Source organism: Eptesicus fuscus, chromosome 13 (assembly GCF_027574615.1).
Source record: "Eptesicus fuscus isolate TK198812 chromosome 13, DD_ASM_mEF_20220401, whole genome shotgun sequence".
Taxonomy (NCBI): Eukaryota; Metazoa; Chordata; class Mammalia; order Chiroptera; family Vespertilionidae; genus Eptesicus; species Eptesicus fuscus.
Genome location: NC_072485.1, coordinates 6,894,427 through 6,916,754, shown reverse-complemented (window position 1 = coordinate 6,916,754; position 22,328 = coordinate 6,894,427). Strand labels below are relative to the sequence as shown.

General features: G+C 43.0%; 2 protein-coding genes across 3 annotated transcripts; one reads left to right on the top strand and one right to left on the bottom strand.

The window, feature by feature from the left end:
* Positions 1–3,163: 3,163 nt before the first annotated feature.
* On the bottom strand, positions 3,164–19,904 carry SDHD (succinate dehydrogenase complex subunit D). Of its 2 annotated transcripts, XM_008150173.3 has the most exons (4): positions 19,826–19,904; positions 16,559–16,675; positions 15,074–15,218; positions 3,164–4,175 (listed from the first exon to the last, which is right to left on the bottom strand). In XM_008150173.3, the coding sequence occupies exons 1-4, from the start codon at positions 19,875–19,877 to the stop codon at positions 4,010–4,012; spliced, it is 480 nt and encodes a 159-aa protein (XP_008148395.1). In that variant the 5' UTR covers positions 19,878–19,904; the 3' UTR covers positions 3,164–4,009. The 2 variants fall into 2 exon arrangements, with proteins under 2 accessions (XP_008148395.1, XP_028014344.1); XM_028158543.2 differs by lacking the exon at positions 15,074–15,218.
* A 23-nt stretch (positions 19,905–19,927) lies between these two features.
* Positions 19,928–22,182, top strand: TIMM8B (translocase of inner mitochondrial membrane 8 homolog B). The gene is made up of 2 exons (XM_008150172.3): positions 19,928–20,162; positions 21,784–22,182. Exons 1-2 carry the CDS (start codon positions 20,079–20,081, stop codon positions 21,949–21,951), a joined length of 252 nt encoding a protein of 83 aa, XP_008148394.1. The 5' UTR covers positions 19,928–20,078; the 3' UTR covers positions 21,952–22,182.
* Positions 22,183–22,328: the final 146 nt, after the last annotated feature.

Below are 22,328 nucleotides of genomic sequence, written 5' to 3'. Positions count from 1 at the left end.
TGATTCCGGTCAAGGGCATGTACATTGGTTGCGGGCACGTCCCCCCGGTGGGGGTTGTGCAGGAGGCGGCTGGTCGATGTCTCTCTCTCATCGATGTTTCTGGCTCTCTGTCCCTCTCCCTTCCTCTCTGTGAAAAAATCAATAAAATATATTAAAAAAAAAAAAAAAAAAAAAAAACAAGAACTCCAGGCCACCTGGGATTAGCAAATGCTCCCAGGGCCCTCAACAGCCTCAGCTTTTGCTTACCTCCCTGAATATATGCTCCTTTTGTCCTGGCCTCAGAGGATTTCCTTTTCCAAGTTCAGGCACATGTTTTAAAAAGTGTTCTTGTTTAACATTCTTAGATAAGTCAGAGCAAAATAATTTCTAAAATTTAGTCTGTCACATTGCCAAAAATGTCTATAAATGCTATCTCTTCCTGGATATCTCAAATACAAAACTTTGGTAGTGACCTATTTTTCTACTATCATGTCTAATTTTCCTTTAAAAATTAATGGCAATACTTCCCATCTACCTATTTCTGACAAACATACCTCCCCTCCTCTTTTGATCTTTCACACGATCTTATTGACACTAAGTTCTAAATATCTCTTGCAGTTCTCTTCTTCATTCTGGCTATTACTTCCTTCAGGATTCATCATTTCACTTCTGGATCACTGAAATAATGTTTCCATGTTTGCCTCCTTCAAATCCATACTTCACACAGCCCAGCATAACCTATTGAAAATAAACATCTGACCATGTTATTTGCATCATTAACAATCTTCAGTGACTCCTCATTGCCACGAAAATAGTCTCCATTACTTATCATGGCATATAAGGTCCTCTACAATCAGTCCCTCCCTATGCTGCACTCATACCAAACTGTGTGCAATCTTCTGCTTGATCAAGCATCCTCCAGTCAACCTCACACCTCACCCCGGCTTCCTTGGCCATCTGTCAGCTCCTTATCTTTCAGAACCCAGGTCAAGACTCTTCTCTTCCAGGAAACTTGCAAGCAAATTCTTACTGCACCCTTTGTGACATCACTGATTGATGTGCTTAACTATTATTGCACTTATCACACTGACCTACAATCATTTACCTGCTGTTCCAATTAGACTATAAATTCCAAGTTATTATCGCCATCCACAGTACCTAGGCACAGTGCCAATTACATAAGGTACTTATTACCTATCAATGAATGAATGTTTATGACTCCCACAATACTTTATAAAATTGCCACTATCAAAGTCCAAGCCCTTCCTTCTGCCTCTATCCTCTTACAAGACCTTCTAACTCCAGTTTATCAACCTTCGTAATATCACCTAAATTCTTTCTGAAGCACAATTCTGATCATGGCCTGCTTAACCTCAGAAGCCTCCTACTGCTGTTAGCTCCTGCCTTATTTTCCCTGCTGCTCTAGCAGCTCACAAAAACAGTTTTCCCGCCAAAACCAGTTTGGCTCAGTGGATAGAGCGTTGGCCTGCAGACTCAAGGGTCCCAGGTTCGATTCCGGTGAAGGGCATGTACCTTGGTTGCGGGCACATCCCCAGTAGGGGGTGTGCAAGAGGCAGCTGATGATGTTTCTCTCTCATGGATGTTTCTAACTCTCTATCCCTCTCTCTTCCTCTCTGTAAAAAATCAATAAAATATATTAAAAAAAAAAAAAGTTTTCCCAAAGTAACAGCTCAGCTCTATCCTAATTACAAAACCAATAAGGAGAGTCAAACAGCACCTAGCCAGTCTCCACTTAATGCCTGTCACCATCTCATGAAGTTTATTAGCATTAAACACCCTTCCAAATCCCAACTAGGATCTGGTGGTACTGGTGATAGCTACAGGATTCCCATATTACCCAGTGACAGCCTCCCCCATTTGGACTACAGGGAAAACTCCACTTCATCACTCCGTTTTATAGTAATGGTGCACTGGGGGCTGCTGTGAGGGGATGAACAACACTAAGGAGACCACTGTCTAGAGAACTTTTAAAACAATAATAAAATTGACTAAGGGTCAGTCTACTTTTTATCACCACCACAAAACAGCAATTCTAAATAATGTCAGTAATAAAATTCTCCTCCCTGCCAGGGAGGCCTGGCCCAGCACCACCACTCCTTAGTAAATCACTGCTATTCAGGCATCATTCCCTTTTGAAACCTTTAACCCATGCAAAACTGAACTAATCACCTCTTCCTAAACCCTTAATACACATCTGAATCTCCTGCAAGGCCATACCATGTTAAGGGGAGCTTATCTTTAACCAGTATGGACATTGATGAACACACGCCCCCTTCTGGCCAGCTTCCCATCAACAGTTGGCCTCAGCTGCCCAGTAAGGTCCTCTATAAGTAAAATGAACCAAGTCCCAGTCCCTAGGAGAAACTAACCATCATGCCTTATACTCATCCTGCAGACCAGGCTAACTGCATACAGAATATAATTTGAATTCCAAAGGCTGGCATTCACAAAACACCATAATCTGGACCTAATTCTTTCTAATACTCTCCTCATACCAAACTACTTATACTCAGTACTAGTAGCCTGTTTGCACGAAGATTCGTGCAATAGACCTTCATTCACCTGGCTGCCTGCACCAGTTTTCTGCCGGCACCGGGGACCCAGGCCTTGGCTATGGCCACCGCCTTCTGCCTTCTTTCAGGGTCGGGGCTTGGCCCCGGGAGGTGGCCTTGGGCTTAGCCGCACCCAGCGTCCCTGCTACCGATCGCAGGAGCCGACCCCCAGCGGTTTCCTGCGATCGGCGCAGGCTCCCCGCTGGTGCCCAAGGCCGGGAAAGCGGCTTTCCCGGCCTTGGGCTCCGGCGCACCCCAATGTCCCTGCTACCGATCGCAGGAGCCGACCCCCAGTGGTTTCCTGCGATCGGCGCAGGCTCCCCGCTGGTGCCCAGCCTTGGGCTCCGCCACACCTCACAGCTTGCTGGTGGGCGTGGATTGGTTGGTGGGTGTGGCTTGGGCGTAGCAAAGGTGCAGTCAATTTGCATATTTTTCTATTATAAGGTAAGATATTTCTGCCTATTACATGCAAGTCTTTTTGTGTTACAGTGCTTTGTGTCCGATTTACCTAACTACTAAGCCCCAGAAGGAAATTTAAAGACTCAATCCTGTTTTATTGCTATAGATGCAATGGACACTCAGTTCTATTAAATAAAACGAGGGACAGTTAATACATAAAAGAGCAAAAAACATTTTTATTATATAGAATTTTATTTTTTTTAAAAAAAATTTACAGAATACATTTCACATTAAAGATTCTCACAGTGGGAAAAATAACAATTTATTACTTAAAGTTTTATATTTGTGGATATTATTTTGGGACAAGTAAAATGAACACATTTGAGGAATTAAGTCTCAGTTTAGAACATGTAATATTTTGATACCTTTACAGGGGTACCTCTTCCCTCTGCATAGAACTTCTCTATATTCAGAAGTTCTCCAGGCTCTTTTTACCAGGATTTAGAAATTAGTAATGTGAAATATCCTGATAGTAATAGCACTTCCTAACTTTAAAGTTTCCCAAAGACATATAACCATCAGTGACTGGTATCAACTAAACAAAGGGGGAAAGTTTTCAAATATTAAGTGCTGCATAAGTTTCTGCAGTCTGTACTTATGAATTAATAGCTTTCCCTCTCTCCATAATTCTTAGGGCAAATATAGAAGTTTGATTAGGTATTGAGAGTAATAAAGCTGAATTCCCTTTAAGAGTTTGGTAAATTAAAATGCGAAAGCTCATATATAATGTTCAGTTACATTGTGAGACTTGAGAAGCTGGAGGACAACCTCATTCACTCGCCAGAATGTGGAACCCTGTCTCACAATTTCTTGGATACAATTCCTCTCAAACCTTTTCCTCACAGATTAAATTCTACAACTAGCCAGGTGATTAGGAGAAGAGACTTATCTCACCAGTGGACTCATCTGTTATTTCCTCCTTATTGTGAGATGAATGGCATGACAGAGCAGAGGCAAAGATGTGTACAATCAGTTTTCAAGGTATTAAGTCAAGAAGGTCAGAGCTTCCAGAGCATGGCAACAGCTTTGCAGATGCCCACATCATGATAGTTGAAATAACAAAGCCCAGCAAAGGTGAAAGCCGAGAGTACCAAGAGGCCTGCCTTGGCAGCTTTCTGCAACGCATCCTTTTGAACATAGTCAGTAACAACTTGTCCAAGGCCCCTACGGGAAAAAAAAAAAAAAATCACAGCACAAATGAAAAATCACAAATGACACTAGAAGACCATACAGATAACTTGGCTGCAAAAAGACAATCAGGTTCAAAATGCAACAAGTCAAAAACCAAAGTAAAGGAACCAAGTGTTTCCTAATAATATAATAAAGACATCTTCCTATTCTTCAGATTCTATTTTCCAGAATTACTTATATCAGAAATAGTATTTGCTACTCTATCTACAATATCTTGGTGTTTTTTTTTTTTTAATTAAAGCAATGTTCTGCAGTTTTTCATTAATTCAAAAAGAATGTATTAAACAGATATGATGTGCCAGAACCTGTTACAGGTATTGGGAGCACAGCCAATAAGACAGCATCCCTGCCCATATGGAATATTCACTCTAGTGAAAGAAAGAGTACATAGGTGCTATGAGGTAATATTCTAGAAAGGATGACCTGAATGAGAAGAATCATCCAAGCAGAAGTGACAATGACCTTGGCATCTTTGAAGAACAGTAAAAAGGTTAGTGTGGCTGGAAATCGGGGAGATCAGAAGGTGAAGACAGATCACATGGGGCCTTGAAGGTCATGAAAAAGTTTGAATTTTATTTGAAATATGAGAAACCACAGATGTGCTTTAAGTGGGGAGTGACCTAATTTTACTTCATTTTTTTAATCTTGAACTCTTTGCACTCGCTTGCTTTTTTCTCGATTCCTTTATTCTAATGCTAACCATGTCGAGTCACACTCGACATCCGAGTGCAAAAGGTTAATGTTGAGAGTATTACAGATACCCTCCTTTTCCCCCCACTGCCCCTCTCCACCCAGTTCCCACCCCACCCCACCCCATGCTTTTACCACCCTATCTGTGTCCATAGGTAAGACCTTGGTTAATCTCTTCCTGCTCCCCTCCCTCTTCCCTCTGAGATTCGCCAGTCTGTTCCAGTTTCCATGCCTTCTATTTTATTCTCCAGTTTATTTTGTTCATTAGATTTCTTGTTCATTTATTTTATTTTTAGATTCAATTGTTGATAGATATGTATTTATTACCACTTAATTGTTCATATTTTTTTTATCTTTTTCTTCTTCTTCCTCTTCTTAAAGAATACCTTCAACATTTCATCTAATACTGGTTTGGTGGTGATGAACTCCTTTAGCTTTGTCTGTGAAACTCTTTATCTGACCCTCAATTCTAAATGAGAGCTTTGCTCGGTAATCTTGGTTGTAGGTCCTTGCTATTCATTACTTTGAATATTTCTTGCCACTCCCTCTGACCCGCAAAGTTTCTGTTAAGAAATCAGCTGACAATTGTATGGGCGCTCCCTTGTAGGTAACTAGCTGTTTTTCTCTTTCTGCTTTTAAGAGTCTCTCTGGCCCTGACTGGTTTTGGCTCAGTGGATAGAGTGTCGGCCTGCGGACTGAGGGGTCCCCGGTTCAATTCTGGTCAAGAGCATGTACCTTGGTTGCCAGCTCAATCCCCAGTGTGGGGTATGCAGGAGGCAGCTGATTGGTGTTTCTCTCTCATCAATGTTTCTGGCCCTCTATCCTTCTCCCTTCCTCTCTGTAAAAAATCAATTAAAAAAAAATATATATACACACACACACACATACACATATATATATATTTAAATCTTAAAAAAAAAAAAGAGTATCTCTGTCTTTAACCCTTGGCATTTTAATTATGATGTGCCTTGGTGTGGTCCTCTTTGGGTTCCTCTTGCTTGGGACTCTGCACTTCCTGGACTTGTAAGTCTATTTCTTTCACCAGGTAGGGAAAGATTTCTGTCACTATTTCTTCAAATAGGTTTTCAATACCTTGCTCTCTCTCTTATCCTTCTGGCACCCCATAATGTGAATGCTGGTATGCTTGAAGTTGTCCCAGAGGCTCCTTACACTATCTTCTTCTTCTTTTTTTTTTGCTTGTAGCATTCTCCAAATAATTGATTTGATTCTCGGAATCTTCTACTCTACTGTTGAATCCCTGTATTCTTTATTTCAGTCAGTGTATGCTTAATTTCTAACTGGTGCTTTTCCATGTCTTTGACATTCTCACTAAGATCCTTGAAAGTCCCACAGAATTCCTTGATGCTCTCATGAAGACCCTTGAATAATCTTATACCCATGGTTTTGAATTCTGTATCTAGTAGTTTGCTTGCTTACATTTCTTTCATTTGTGTCGTGTTTGTCCCCGCATTTTGGTTGCTTCCCAGTGTTTTTTCTATGTATTAGGTAGAGCTGCTTTGTCTCCTGGACTTGGTAGAGTGGCCTTCTATAGCAGGTGTCCTACAGGGCCCAGTGGTTAAGCCTCCCCATTCACTTGAGCTAGGCACTCTAGGTGCAACCTGTGTGGGCTGTGTGTACAATCTTATAGTTAAGCCTTGATTGTTGTTGGTATCTCTGGGAGGATTTGACCTTTAGGCCAACTGGCTGTGAGGACCAACTGCAACTCCAGTGAGAGAGCTGCTTTGCAGGATACACCTCTATGGAGCAAGGACTTGCTTCAGTGGGGCTTTGGTGCTCACTCAGTCTGCCACTTGAGTGTGTCACTTGTGGATGTGTAGAATTGTAATCTGGTATGGTCTGAAGCTACCCACCAGGTGTGCTGGCTCTAGGGCCCTCAAGTAGGTACAAAATCAGCCACTTCTAGGGTCACCCAGCCGAAGCTATTTGTATTGAGCTTGGAGGTGCCCAGGCAAGGCCCCGCCATGAAGCAAGGCAGGCTGGTGCTAGTGCCAGGTATTGGTCTTTTTATTGATAGGTGTGGGACATGCTGACACCAACTGCAGCTTGTTTGAGAGATTTTAGCAAAGTCTGAAGCCTGAGCCAGGACAGGCCATTCATATGGAAAAGCCACTGCAAAAAGCTTGGGTGGGGCTGCAAATTGGATGGAACGGGGTCTCAGAGAATCACCAAGGCTGAGAAAACAGTGAGAGCCAGGCTGTTGGAAACTCAGATATGCCTGCCAATCAGCTCCGCAACAGGGAAAGTCTCAGCATAGGAACAATGACCCCTGAGAGCACCCATCTGGGAGAAAGCTGTCCCTGAGTTCTTGCTCCAACGCCAGACAATCCAGTTCCTCCCTATATGTCCCTCTATCCCTCAAGCTGTTGCCCCAGAGCTGCAGCTCAGAGGGAGAGAGTCCATGTAAGTTCATGTGCTGGTTCTTTAAGAGGAACTGGTTCTCCAGCACCATCTGTGTCACTTAGCCACAATCCCGGCTGGTTTTTACAGCCCAAAGTTACAGGACTTCTCTTCCCAGATCTGGAACCCTGGACTGGGGGTCTGGGCCCCACTGCTTCTCCTGGGAAACCTTAAAGATATCCCTCCCAATTAAAAAAAAAAAGCCATATGTCAAAACCGGTTTGGCTCAGTGGATAGAGCGTCGGCCTGCAGACTGAAAGGTCCCAGGTTCAATTCCGGTCAAGGGCATGTACCTTGGTTGCGGGCACATCCCCAGTAGGGGGTGTGCAGGAGGCAGCTGATCAATGTTTCTCTCTCATCGATGTTTCTAGCTTTCTATCCCTCTCTCTTCCTCTCTGTAAAAAATCAATAAAATATATTAAATTAAAAAAAAAGCCATATGTGGATATCGGATCAGCCCATTCTGCGCCTCCACCACTCCTACTGGTCCTAATGTGCTTTCTTCTTTATTTCTCTAGTTATAGGACTTCCATTCAGCAAGCTTTCAGGCAGCTGAAAGATGGTTGTTCTGTATTTTAGTTGTAATTTTGATGTGGTTGTGGGAGGTGGTGGTACAGGCATTTACCTATGCCACAATCTTGGTTCTCCTAATCTTACTTTTTTACTTAACAACTTTATTGATATACAAGAGGCCCGATGCATGAAGATTCATGCAAGAATGGGCTTCCTTCCCCTGGCTGCCGGCACTGCCTTTGCTCCGGCCCGGAGCTGCCTTTCCGCCTTCCCACGCTGCCCAGAGGCCTGGAGCGGCTGGGGCAGTGCGGAATGCCTGCATCGTTGCCATGGCGCAAGAGTCCCGCCCCCAGCCTGCGCCTGTGTATGCAAATTAACCCGTGTTGTGTTAATTTGTATACTAACGCCTGATTGGCTGGTGGGTGTCATGAAGGTACAATCAATTTGCATCTTTCTCTTTTATTAGTGTAGAAATTCACTTACCATAAAATTATCCTTTAAGTGTACAACTCAGTGAGTTTTAGTATGCTCACAAATTCTGTAACTCTAGCACATTTTCATCACCCCAAAAAGAAACCCTGGGTCCTGACTGATTTGGCTCAGTGGATAGAGTGTCAGCCTGGGGACGAAGGGTCGCAGGTTCAATTCCGGTCAAGAGCATGTACCTTGGTTGCAGGCACATCCCCAGTAGGAGGTGTGCAGGAGGCAGCTGATCAATGTTTCTCTCTCATCAATGTTTCTAACTCTCTATCCCTCTCCCTTCCTCTCTGTAAAAAAATCAATAAAATACATTAATTAAAAAAAAAAAGAAACCCTAGCCCTAGCTGGTTTGGCTCAGTGGATAGAGCGTCAGCCTGCAGACTAAAGGGTCCTAGGTTCGATTCCAGTCAAGGGCACATGCCCCGGGTTGTGGGCTCGATCCCCAGTAGAGGATGAGCAGGAGGCAACTAATCAATGATTCTCATCATTGATGTTTCTCTCTCTCCCTCTCCCTTCCTCTCTGAAATCAATAAAAATATATTTAAAAAACAAACAAACCTGTACTTAACAGTCTATTACCCAACCACTAATTTGTTTTCTATCTCAATGGATTTGCCTATTCTGGACATTTTATATAAATGCAATCATACAACATGTGGCATTTTGTGTCCAGTTTCTTTCACTTAGCATAACGTTTTCAAGGTTCATCCATGTTGTGGCTTGTATCAGGGCTTCCATTCTTTGGCCAAATAACACAGGCATACCTCATTTTATTGCACATTACTACATTTTGCAGATATTGCGGTCTGTGGCAACCCTGCATCGAGCATGTATATTGGTGTCATTTTTCCAAGAGCATTTGCTCACTTCAACTCTCTGTCACATTTAAAAAAAAAAAAAATATATATATATATATATATATATATATATACACACACACATATTTATTTATTTATTTTTTTTTTTTTGACCACAAGTTTATTCAACACAAAATAACCCGTCTAAAAATATATTTTTATTGATTTCAGAGAATAAGGGTGAGAGAGAGAGAAAATCATTGATCAGCTGCCTCCTGCACACCCCCTACTGGGGATCAAGCCCACAACCCAGGCATGTGCCCTGATTGGGAATCAAACCATGACCTCCTGCATCATACGTCAATGCTCAACCACTGAGCCATGCTGGCCAGGCATCTCTGTCACATTTTGATAATTCTCAAAATATTTTAAACATTTCCATTATTATTATATTTGTTATAGTGATTGTTTTATGTTACTTGGGAAAGACCCTTCACCAGAAAAAAAAAAAAAAAATGACTTGCTGAAGGCTCAGATGATGGTTAGAATTTTCTAGCAAAAAACTATTTTTAAATTAAGGTATGTACTTTTTAAATTTTTTTGTTTTTTATTATTATGTTTTCATCACCCAAAGATATATTTTTCCATTAATTTTTAGAGAGAGTGGGAGAGGGGAAAGACAGAGAGAAACATTGATGTGAGAGAAACACATGGACTGGTTGGCTCCCGCACATGCCCCGACCAGGGCCCAGGCCATGGAGGAGCCTGCAACTGAGGTTCATGCCCTTGACTGGAATCGAACCTGGGACCCTTTGGTCCACAGGCCAACACTCTATGCACTGCGCCAAAACAGCTAGCACTATACTTTTGTTAAGACAAAAAAAAAAAAGATATAATGCTATTGCACACTTAATAGACTATAGTATATACAGTGTAAATAACTTTTATATGCACTGGGGAAGCAAAGAACTCCTGTGACTCACTTTATTGCAATACTTGTTTTATTGCAGTGGTCTGGAACTGAACCCCACACTATCTCCAAGGTGTGCCTATAGTCATATATATCACATTTTGTTCAGCTATTCATCAGCTGATAGACATTTGGATTGTTTCACTTTTTGGCTATAAATAACATTGCTATGAACATTACTGTATGTTTTGGTATACACTCATGTTTTCAATTTGGTGGGGGGGATATACACCTAAAAGTGGAATCTTTGAATCATATGGTATATAGCTTTTTTGTTGGAACTTCCAAACTGTTTTCCAAACTGGCTGCCACATTTTACATTTCCAGCAGAGCTATATGAGGACACCAAGTTTTTGACATCCTTGAAACACTTGTTACTGTCCATCTTCTTTATTACAGCCATCCCAGTAGATGTGAAGTGGCATCTCATTGTGGTTCTGATTTCCATTTCTCTAATAACAAATGATATTGAGCATTTTTTCATGTGCTATTGGCCACCTATCTATCTTCGTTGGATAAATGTAATTTTACTTTTTAAAAAGGTCACTCTGGCTATGGTGTGGCAAATGGACAGTGCAGGCAGGAAAAGGAGGGCAAGAACAGAAACAGAAAACTAGTTAGGAGGCAGTGGAAGTATTCTAGGCAAGACTCTTGGCTTAACCTAGGCTGGTGACCGGGGAGATGGTGTGAAGAGACTATTCAGGCTATGTTTAAAGGACAGAGTTAACAGAAAGAGCTGATGGACTAGATGTAGGATAAGATGAAAGGAAGTATCTAGAATGTCTCCTAAGATTTTTGGCTTGAGCAACTAGATTTAATTAAATTGGCAAGAACAGGAGAGCTTTTGAGGGAAAATCAAGCAGATGTTGAGGAAAAAAAGTGATTTTGGCCAAGTTAAATTTAGGATAACAAACATCCAAGCGGCTGGATCAGTTAGCAACTGGAAATAAAAGTCTGCAGTTCAGGGAAAAAATTTTAAAAAACTATATATACATATATATATATGCCTAATACACAAACTGTCCCCTCGGGAGTTCAACCAGGACACCAGGAGTTTGATCCCTCACTATGACATGTGCTGACCACCAGGGGCACAATGAAGGAAGGCCCCAGCTGGCAGCAGGGGAAGGGAGGCCTCAGCCAGCAGCTGGAAGGCCCTGATTCAGCCCTGATCACAGGCCAGACCTAGGGACCCTAACTGTGCACGAATTTTGTGCACCGGGCGTCTAGCATAATATAAGTCTGAGTTAACCTTGGAAAAGTGTGTAGAGAAATTAAGAAGGCCGAGACTGAGCTTGGAGTTTAGATCATTAGTATTCAGAGGTCAACCAAGAGGAGAAGGAGCTGGCAGAGGATACTGAGAAGGTACAGCTGGTGAGGTGGAATTAAACAGATATGGCATCTAGGAAGCCAAAGAAAAATTATTCAAGGAGGGAATATTCAAATAAGTTGAATGCCGCTAAGAGTTCAAGTAAGTGAATAGGGAACAAACAACCAGATTTGAAAAGATGAAGGTCTTTGGTGACTTTGGTAAGAATGACTTCAGTTAGCCCAGCCCATATGGTTCAGTGGTTGAGTGACAAACCAGGTCACACAGTTCGATTCCCAGTCAGGGCACAAGCCAGAGATGTGGGCTTAATCTTCAGTGTGGGGCATGCAGGAGGCAGCCGATCAATGATTCTCTCTCATCATTGATGTTTCTATCCCTCTCTCTCTCTCCCTGCCTCTCTGAAGTCAATAAAAATATATTATATTTAAAAAGATGATTCTGTTAAATAGTTGGGATAAAAGCCCAATTAATGTGGGTTAAACGAGATTGGATGCTAAAGATCTAGTACATAATGATAGAAGGTTCTTTCTAGTCTTGTGTGTGTGAAAAGGGAGAATTAGTAAGGTAAATGTCAATTGTAATTTTTTTTTTAAATATATTTTATTGATTTTTTACAGAGAAGAAGAGAGAGGGATAGAGAGTTAGAAACATCGATGAGAGAGAAACACCGATCAGCTGCCTTTTGCACACCCCCTACTGGGGATGTGCCCGCAACCAAGGTACATGCCCTTGACCGGAATCGAACCCGGGACCTTTCAGTCTGCAGGCCGACGCTCTATCCACTGAGCCAAACCGGTTTTGGCATCAATTGTAATTTTTTTTAATGCTTTACTTTAAAATCATCTTATTCTGATTTTTCATTATTTTAGATGCATCTCTTTCAAAGAAACACATTAGAAAAATATTACTGTACTTGCACTCTAATATTTCATAGCAACTAGAATCCTTTATTTTGAAAGGTCCATGTGGTTAAAGGGTAATTCTTCCTAACCATCCCCAGAAAACTAGGTAGGCAAAATCCCCTTAACCCTAGCTAGAAAACCATTTGATAAGTCACTTAACTTCCCTGGGGTACATGTGTAAAATAACAAAGTTGATTAAAATACTCCCCCAAGTCCATTCAGTTCTACCAAACCTTCCCATGATATACTATCCTTACAAAACTATAAGAATAAAATGAACTCAGGGAATCCAATTGTTACCTACAAACTTTATAGAGGGTGATTAATTAATCAGTTAACTGCCAAGCATCCAAAACGGAAACCATCCCCACACACCATGACATTTTAAATTTAATTTAAAAAATTATTTTGCACCCTAGCTGGTTTGGCTCAGTGAATAGAGAATTGGCCTGCGAACTAAAGGGTCCCCGGTTCGATTCCAGTCAAGGGCACATGCCCAGGCTGTGGGCTCGATCCCCAGTAGGGGGCGTGCAAGAGGCCGCCAATCAATGATTCTCATCATTGATGTTTCTCTCTCTCTCCCTCTCCCTTCCTCTCTGAAATCAATAAAAATATATTTTTTTAAAAAATTATTTTGCAACGAATATTAAAAAATAAATATGTTACAGTTCAGGTATTCTTGAATATCTTCAACTGAAAATTCTAACGAAAATGATTTTAAAGTTGGTCAGGGCAGCCACTTAGGGAAAACATTTTTGTTTTTATAGATGCGTGTGGCGTGTGGGAAAGGTCCACCGCTTGCATCTGCAGATGCTTATGGCGTAAATGGGTTAAGAAAGTCTAATAAACTACACTGGACAAAATACAGAAAAACGAGAAATGCATTCATTGAACAAATGTTTTCTTGGTGCTGTGTGTCAAGTACTGCTTAGGCACTAAAACTACAATAGCAAACAAAAATTATCAAAAATCTGTATCATATTTCTTTTTTTAAAAAGAGCAAGACTTGTCCACCATCCAGAGCTGAGGGGTCAGTGCTGACATGTACACATAAGGAACTGGTGGACATTGAAATTGGGTCTCAAAAGAACTGTTGGTCCAGAAAGAAACTCACTACAGACTGATTCATTTGCCTGTCAGCATAACTATTATTGCTCGTCTCACATTCAGTTCTTATAAGTATATCTCTAGTGACACATGATCTCGCTCATCTAGGGGAAATGATGAACAACATAGACTGATGAACAAGAACAGAACCAGAAACAAGGAGGCATCGATCGGACTATCGGGCCTCAGAGGGAGGATAGGGGAGGGTGGGGGGAGGGGGGAGAGATTAACCAAAGGACTTGTGTGCATGCATATGAGCCTATCCAATGGTTAAGTTCAACAGGGGGTTGGGGCATCCGTGGGGAGGGGTGTGGGATGGGAATGGGGGGATGAGGACAAATATGTGACACCTTAATCAATAAAGAAATTTAAAAAATAAAATAAAATAAATAAAAAGAGCAAGACTGAAATAGAGTATAAAGGGTATATATTTTGGTGATAAAATTATGATGAAAGATAAGGAAGTGATTACTGTAAAAATCAGGTTCCTGATGAGGGATACTGAACAGCTATGAGGTGACAGAACACAAGGAAGAGGCTTCTGGAGTAGATGGCGAAGTCCTACTTCTTGACCTGGGTGGTATTACCCTTGTAATTAATTATTCATTAAGCCAGAGACTTTATTCTTGTGATTTTATTCTAGTTGGGGGGAGACTAGGAAAACATAAAATAATATGTTATAGTAGAATTTAATAAGTGCTACCGAGAAAAATAAAACGAGAAAGGGATAAGGAATGTTGGGAAGGGCACTGCAATTTTGAGTAAAAGTTGGGAAGACTTCAATAAGAAGGTGACATGTAAGACATGAAGGAAATGAGGGATAATCCAAGTACGTAACTAGAAAGAGTTTCAGGCAGAAGGAATAGTAAGAGTAAAGCCTTGAAGCCAGGAGTGTCCCTGCATGTCGAGAATTACCAAGAAAGCCAGTGAGAATAGTAGCTGGGGATAAGGGAGAAACAGGCCAAATCACAGAGTCTAGACCACTGTAAGAATTCTTTTAGTTTGAGTGTGATTAGGAGACAACAAAGGGTTTTGAGAAGGGAATGTCTTGACCTGACTTAATATTTTAACAGAATCAGGGGGCAGCTGTGTTGGGAATAGACAGAAGGAGGACCAGTTAAGAGACTACTACTGGAATAGAAGACAATGACCAAGTTTGGGGCTTGAACAAACAGAAAAGAGATGGGCAAGAGTGCTAGAGGAAGTGATCTGGGAGACATCAGCAACTCAGTTCTATAGCAGGCTACATTAAATACGTCTATTAGATCCCGGCCGACATGGCTCAGTGGTTGAGCGTCGACCAATGAACCAGGAGGTTACAGTTCAATTCCCAGTTGGGGCACATGCCTGGGTTGTGAGCTCGATCCCCAGTGTGGAGGCAGCCGATCGGTGATTCTCTCTCATCTTTGATGTTTCTATCTCCCTCTCCCTTTTTCTCTAATATAAATAAAAATATATATTTTTTAAAAGTCTATTAGATATGGGAGTGAAGACATCGAATGAGCATGTGGATAGATAAATCTGGGCATAAAAACACCTTATATTATGTTTTCTACAGGTCTTGAGTATCTCAATCAATTTCTCCCTTATATACAATAATGAAACAAGCTTACAGCAAACAAACTGAACTAACAACGTAATACTGAAAGCACTGCTGTACTTGCCAGTGACTATGGAGAGAGAGGACCGCAGCCAGGGAGTAGTCCATCGCAGAAGAAGGATTCAAATACGCAGCTGGAAGTAGGCCCAGGAGCAAAACACTGACAACCCTCTCACCAGTCCAGTGGAGAGACGCAGCCTTGGAACCAGCTATAGAAAGGAGGGACCAGATTCATAAGAGTTGAAGGGGTAAACCTATCTCTCACATTCAGTATCTGCCACAAAATAACAAACTGACAGAGCAAACTATATGCGTGTAAGACTTACCTCTGAGCATAAAGAGGGTAAGATAAAGGAGGTAATTGAAAGAGATGCTTCCCCCCGCCCCTTTTTTTAGTACAGGTTGTCTCAACACCTACACATGTTGATTAGAAGACAGATCCACTTTACTTATAGGCAAGAAACGGACAAAATATATTTGTAGAATTACCAACCTTGGACTTCAGTATAATGGACAGATACCTAATGAATACAAGTTAGGGACACCTGAGAAATTCCTTTAAAACATTACTTTTTTTAAAAGTGAAAACAGCCAACTCAGAGAAGCAAAGTTCTGATGTCAACTTTTAGGACCATGGTCCTTATTCTGTCCCATTGCTCATGAACAGAAATGGAACAATAAGCAAGTGAAAAAACAAATGGACTATAAACATTTCTTTGAGAGCCTCTTTTTTTTGTTACAGACCCTTTTGGGAATCTAATAAAAGGATGGAGCGACTTTCCAGAAAAATGCACATGAACACATACATTAAAACTATGTATTCAACTTCAGGGGTTTTCAGTCCCATGCATCCCAAGTTAAAACTACTCTGCTAAATCTAACTAAACTAAGCAAAGAAATGCAGAAACAAAAACTTTTCAAAGATAAAATTAGTCTAAAAAGCAAAAGATTACACTTGTATAATTCCTCATAACTCAGATGCAACTATATCTAAGTGGTTGATCTAAGAGTTAAGAGAAGTCTTTATTTGATCTTTCCAGACTTCAAAAATGGAATTACAGTCAACTCATATTCACCTATACAGGCTTTCCAGGACTAACTTTAATAATATCTAAAAACAGTATTCATCCAAGAAATGCCATGATTTTAATATCAACCTATATAAAAACAAACAAGTTAATTATAACCATAAATATGCATAACTTTTTAAAAATTGTCCACTACTTTAAGTTATTCATATTTGGCTCCTCTCCATAAACTATTTTAAATAAGAGTAACTAAACTACTGAACAGACTCTTCTTAAAGCTATTTTCTTGTTTAAAAAATAAAAAATTTTAAAAAAGACTTATACCAGAAGATTCTCTGAGTGTAAATGGCATCATTCAACCATGTTGGTGTGGTCTGCCCAGAGGTGTAGGCTAGTCTTCACTTGACAGAGCTGGACACAAAAGTCCCCCCCATAGACAAGTCCCCCCAAAGACATGATAACTAGCTCAGAAGAAGATGGCCAGAGCCCATTTGAAAGTAGCAGCAATGGAGAAAACATACAATGGCGGCTGGGTGACAGGTGAATGTGCTGTATTCCACACCATCCTGGGGTAGGTTGGTCCTGGAGAAATGCCGAGAGTTGAGCAGGTCTGACCACTGGGGTTCGGAGGAAGAGAGCTAAGGAAAGAGACATTAGGAGGATCATAAGCACCTCTCTTGTAACAGGATTGACAGATTTTCTAAATGGCCATAGGTAAGCTACTTCCACCCAAACAGAGGATAACATCTCATCTGTAAATTAAAGATAGCATCTATTTTGCCCGGCCAGCTTGGCTCAGTGGTTGAGTATCGACCTATGAACCAAGAGTTCACGTTTCAATTCCTGGTCAGGGCACATACCCAGGTATGGGCTTGATCTCCAGTGAGGCGCATGCAGCCGATCAATGATTCTCTCTCATCAATGATATTTCTATCTCTCTCTCCCTCTACCTTCTTCTCTGAAATCAATACAAATAAAAATATAACATCTATTTCACTGGGTTGCTGTAAGGCCAGACTAAGTAACCACTGGAACACTGAAAACTCAACAAACCCCTTACGTAAAAAGGCTTCACTTTCACTAATTTTTAAAAGTAAATTGTAGTTTTCTCCTTCCATTTACTCATCCGCTTGGCAGTGGAGTAAGAGACAAAAGATACAGTCTTTGTTCTCAAGGAATTCAGTCTAGTTTGGCAAGTTCATTTATTAGGGTCCTCCTTTTCAAGATCAATTTCTCCACTTGTACTCCTGAACCCATCCTTTCTGTCCCGTTTGGGATCCTGTGTCTTGGTTAAAAAACAGACAGTCCTTAGTTAACCCAACTCCACTACTTACAAGCTGTTAGACGATCAGCAATTAAGTAAAACAGGATCCCCTAACCTCAATGTCCTCAATTGTAGAATGGAAATAATAGCACTTACTTTATAATACTGTTGAAAATTAAATAACATATGCAAAGTGTTCAGTGTAATTCCAGGAACTTATAAGCACTCAATGAAAGGTCATTTCTCTCCTGTATCTTTAACCTCTCCTTCCAATTGGCCATTTTCCCTCCACTGATGTAATACACTTCCCTTGATACTAATTCCTACAATGCCCATGTACTCTTCCCCTGTTCTCTTTCTCCTCCTTCCAACCAAGCTTCTTTAAAGTGTTATTTAAATCATCCTGGCTGGTGTGGCTCAGTGGGTTGAAGCACCATCCCATACACCAAAAAGAGGCAGGTTTGGTTCCCGGTCAGGGCACATACCCAGGTTTCAGGTTTGATCCTTGGTGGGGTCACGTACAGGAGGCAACCGAATGGTGTTTCTCTCTCACATTGATGTTTCTCTTCCTCTAAAATCAATAAAGTAAAATTAAAAACAAAATAAATCATCTCAACTTCCCTATCATTCTTTAACTCAGAAACTTATTGTTATCCCCACCAAAGCTGCTTTAGTAAGTTGCCAACGGTCTCAAGTAGCCATATCCAACAGGTACTGTTCAGTCTTTATCTTATTGGGCCTTTCGTCACCACCTGGCATTATGCTCTTTCCTCCCTTCTTTTCCGGCAGAACTCTCTTCTAATTCTCTGATCATCCTCTATCAGTCTCTTCCTGCAATCACTCTTTTTTTTAAAATATGTTCATTGATTTTTAGAGAGAGATGGAGAGGGATAGAAACATCGATGAGAGAGGAACATCATCGATCAGCTGCCTCCTGCACACCCCCTACTGGGGATTGAGCCCGCAACCCAGGCCTGTGCCTTGACTGGAAATTGAACCAGCGACCTCTTAGTTCCTGAGTCTACACTGAATCACTGAGCCACACCGGCCAGACCTCCTACATTCACTCTTAAATGTTTTCCCAGGATTGCATCATCTGCCCATTGCTCTCCTCCCTTCCTCTGCCCACCCCTGGCCATTCTGTCTGCTCAGCTTCTACTGAGTTGATGACACCCAAATTCTGTATCTCCAGCCCTGATCTCTCTCCAGGTTCAGAAGCTTAAGTGCCTGCTGGGCCTCTCCCCTGACATACCCTACATGGTCCTCATACGCACCATGCCGAAATCTAAAATCATCCTTCAACTCACTTTCTCATCCAACATTGTCTACCATTTGTATGTTCCCCACTTTAAGGACACCCCAGCCTAACCCAGAAACCTGGAAGTCCTGTAGGATTTTTCTCCCTAAATTCAGTCAATTGCCAAATTGCACTGATGTACCCAAACATCTCTTGAGACAACATCTTCTGGACTTCTCTTCAAGGTCAGCACATCATCCTTGCCTGTACTGCTACCCCAGCGCCCTACCTCATCTCCGACTTGTGTCTTCGCCTGGCCATCTCCCCTGATGGCCAGCTACCACCCTGCTACCAAAGTGGTCCATCTAAACTGCAAATCTATGTCAAATGTTTCAGTGGGTCCCCTGCACACCAGGTAAAATGCATACTCCTTCCTTATCGGGACAAGTTCTTGTATGGTTTGATTCCAGTTCCCCTTTCCAGATCCAGCGCTCATTCCTGAAGTTATTGAGCTTCACGCTTTAATAACACCCAATTTGTTGTGTTTCCTCTCCCAACAACCAGTTTCTCCGCCTTCCTTCATCGCGGCATTGGCTCATCCCAGGAGCCCTAACTGTGATGACCTTACTCCTGTGGCCTTGCGGATCAGGCACACCTCCTTCGCGGAGACAAAGTACTCCTTCCAAACCGAGCGCTAGATACATTCTCCCTCTGGACTGGTCTAACAATGTATGTACTGCACCACAGTTGTTTGGTGTTAAATTAGGCTTATATGTGTTTTCCCTATAAAAAGGAAAAGGCTTTGAAGGCAAGAACTATGTTTTATTCACATCTGAGTCCCAAGCTTACTACAGTGCCTGGTACAACACCAACGCCCAGTTCAATGATCATCGCACTGCTCCCGTACCCCCCCCTCGAGGGGCAAGACCAGGCACTGGGGTTTAGATCCTCTTTTCCGAGTCCGGGTGGGAGCGCGGTGAGGACAGCGGATGGGGAGGGGAGCGGGCTCCTGTGAATGGCCTCGGCAGGGCTGTGACTCCCGGAGGCAGTCCTTTCCGATTTACCCCTCACCACGTCGGCCCAGGGCAGGCGAGAGACGCGCTCCGGGAATATCGGGGCCCGCAGGCGCGGTGGTCGTGGCTGTGGTTTCGACAGGAGCCAGAGGGGCCCACGCGGAGGAGGGGGACCTCCCCGCTCCAGGGGCCAGGCCACCCCGCAGAGGAGCCCTCCCGCACCCCTGCCCAGCGGGAAGCCGCGCTAGGAGCCCGCAGCCGCCCGGACCCTCACCTCGGCCTCCTCGGGCACCGCAGAGGGCACTCAGCCTCCACACACTCGCCATCTCGCTCCTGAAGGTTCAAGGTCACCCAGCAACCCGGAAACAGTCACAGGGCACCTCCTACCGCGACGCGAAAGAAAACAAGGAGAAGGAAAACGCTGGGTGAACCGGAAGTCGGGAGTTGGAAGTCGGGAGTCGGGGGGGCGGCCGCCGCACTTGCGCGCGCACGCACGTGGCCGGAAGTCCGGAGCCCCGACGCGGACCATGGCGGAGCTGGGAGAGGCCGACGAAGCGGAATTGCAGCGCCTGGTGGCGGCCGAGCAGCAGAAGGCGCAGTTCACCGCACAGGTGCGGGACAGGGACCAGGGTGAAGGGAAACGAGGCTGACGCACAGGTCCCAGGCCCCCCCCGGGGAGGTCGCCCGATGTCCCTGCTCCGCCCGGTTCCCTCGCAAAGGAAACGAGCCACGGCAGGCCTGCCGCCGGTGAGCGGTGCTGCTCAGGTGCCGTTAGGCAAGCCCAGGGTGGGGAAAATAGGTGTGAAGCAGGAAAGAAAGGTTTGGGCGGCGCAAGGGTCCGGGAGCCGAGTCCGGCGGCGAGCCCACTGGGCTGACATTCGGGAGATCTAGGTTCTAATCGCGCCCCTGCCGCCGACAGGCCACGTGCCTCCAGGGGGACACCCAGCCACTATGCATCTTGGTTTCGCAGTCGCCCGTCCCCTTACTGGATTGTGAGGATCAGATGCGATAACGTACTTGAGAACGACAGAGCGGCAGAACATTATGGGGGGGCGGGGGGGCTCTGAAGTAATCAGTCTAGAGAACAAGCGCTTTGGAGCTCTTTGGGCATGAACCCCGGCACGGGGCCTTATTAGCTGCGTTACGTGGGGCTGATTACCTACCGCGCCTCTTAAACGGAGGTGACAAGTCATCTTTTATGACCGCAAAAAGGATTGACTGCGAGTGCCTAGCTCTCAGCCTCCCCAAATAGTGAGCCCTTGGTAAATGGTATTTTACTCTCCTCTTCGCCCCCTGTGCCCCCGCCCCCCCGCAACCCTGGTTAGAAATCTTTTGAGTCCTGAACATTATGCAAGTGCGTACATTTTCTGTGCCTGTATGTGCATTTTCCTGGAGAGTGGATCCATAAGCTTCATTGGATTCTCAAAAAGGTTACGAACTTCTCTTTAAGGGATAGGTTTAGAATGATATGGGTACAGTGGTTTGGGGAATTAATTGGTACCATATTTTCTCAACTTACACTGGTGCTAGTTTGGGATTTTAAAAAAAAAGTAATTAATCGTGCCTGAAAACTTATATCCTGATTGAGGACTTGACACAAGTAGAAAATAATAGACAGTAGCCTTCAAGCAAGAATTCGAACTGTTTTGAAGAATTGGTAAAAATCTTTAGGGAGGGCCTTGCAGAATATTATTAAGAGTCAAGTTTAGCCCTAGCCAGTATGGCTCAGTTAGAGCCTCAGCCCTCACACAGAAGGTTTAATTCCTGGTACCTAGGTTGTAGGTTTGATCCCCAGCCCAGTCGGGAGTAGTGAGGAGGCAACCGTCACTTCCAGCCGTCAGGTGAGGATTAACTACAAAAAAAAGAGTCAAGTCGAGTATGCTGTGTGGGCCTCATTGAAACCGTATGGGTTGGGGTTAAATAAGGGAGTGCCCTGAGTAGCTAACAGAGAAACTGATGATTAAGCAAACACAGGTGACTTGATGGAAAGTATTTTGTAATTACTGAAGAGAAAAATAGAAAAGGAGAGGATAAAGGAATTGTTGCAATGTAGGGCTGAGGGTCTGGACCATATTGGGGACAGAGTAGGAAGTGAGGAAAGAGGAGAGCCCATGGTTTGTTGATTGAAAGGATGTTTTAATTAGGTGACAGAAAATGAAAATGGGAAGGAAGAAAATTGGCAAATAGGCCTATATACAGACCCTAATGGTTACTACTTTTCTGTCCTCTTAGGTGCACCACTTCATGGAGCTATGTTGGGATAAATGTGTGGAGAAGCCAGGGAATCGCCTAGACTCTCGTACTGAAAATTGTCTCTCTAGCTGTGTGGACCGCTTCATTGACACTACTCTCGCCATCACCAGTCGTTTTGCCCAGATTGTACAGAAAGGAGGGCAGTAGGCCATTCCCTAGGAGAATGACAGAAGAAGCAAAGGACTTGTTAAGCAGATTGAAGGGCCAGTAAGGGAAAGTTGTCAACCCACTGTCAGGTCAACTTCAGGCTATTACCAAGCCTGTTGGTGCTAAAAAGTGACAGATCGAAAATTCAAAAGTGAAATTTATTTATTTGGAATCAGAAACTCCACATTGTATCACAACAATTATTCAATAAATGTGAGTTCTCCGACTCTATTTTTAAAATCCCATTTTAGGATTTAATAAGATCTCTGATTGGCAGAAACACTAGGACTAAATATGTTCCAGGGCTAGTAGTGCAAATGGTATTTAAGGGGCTGGAAGAAACATCAGAGCCTTAGCCTAAAGCATAGAAGAAAATT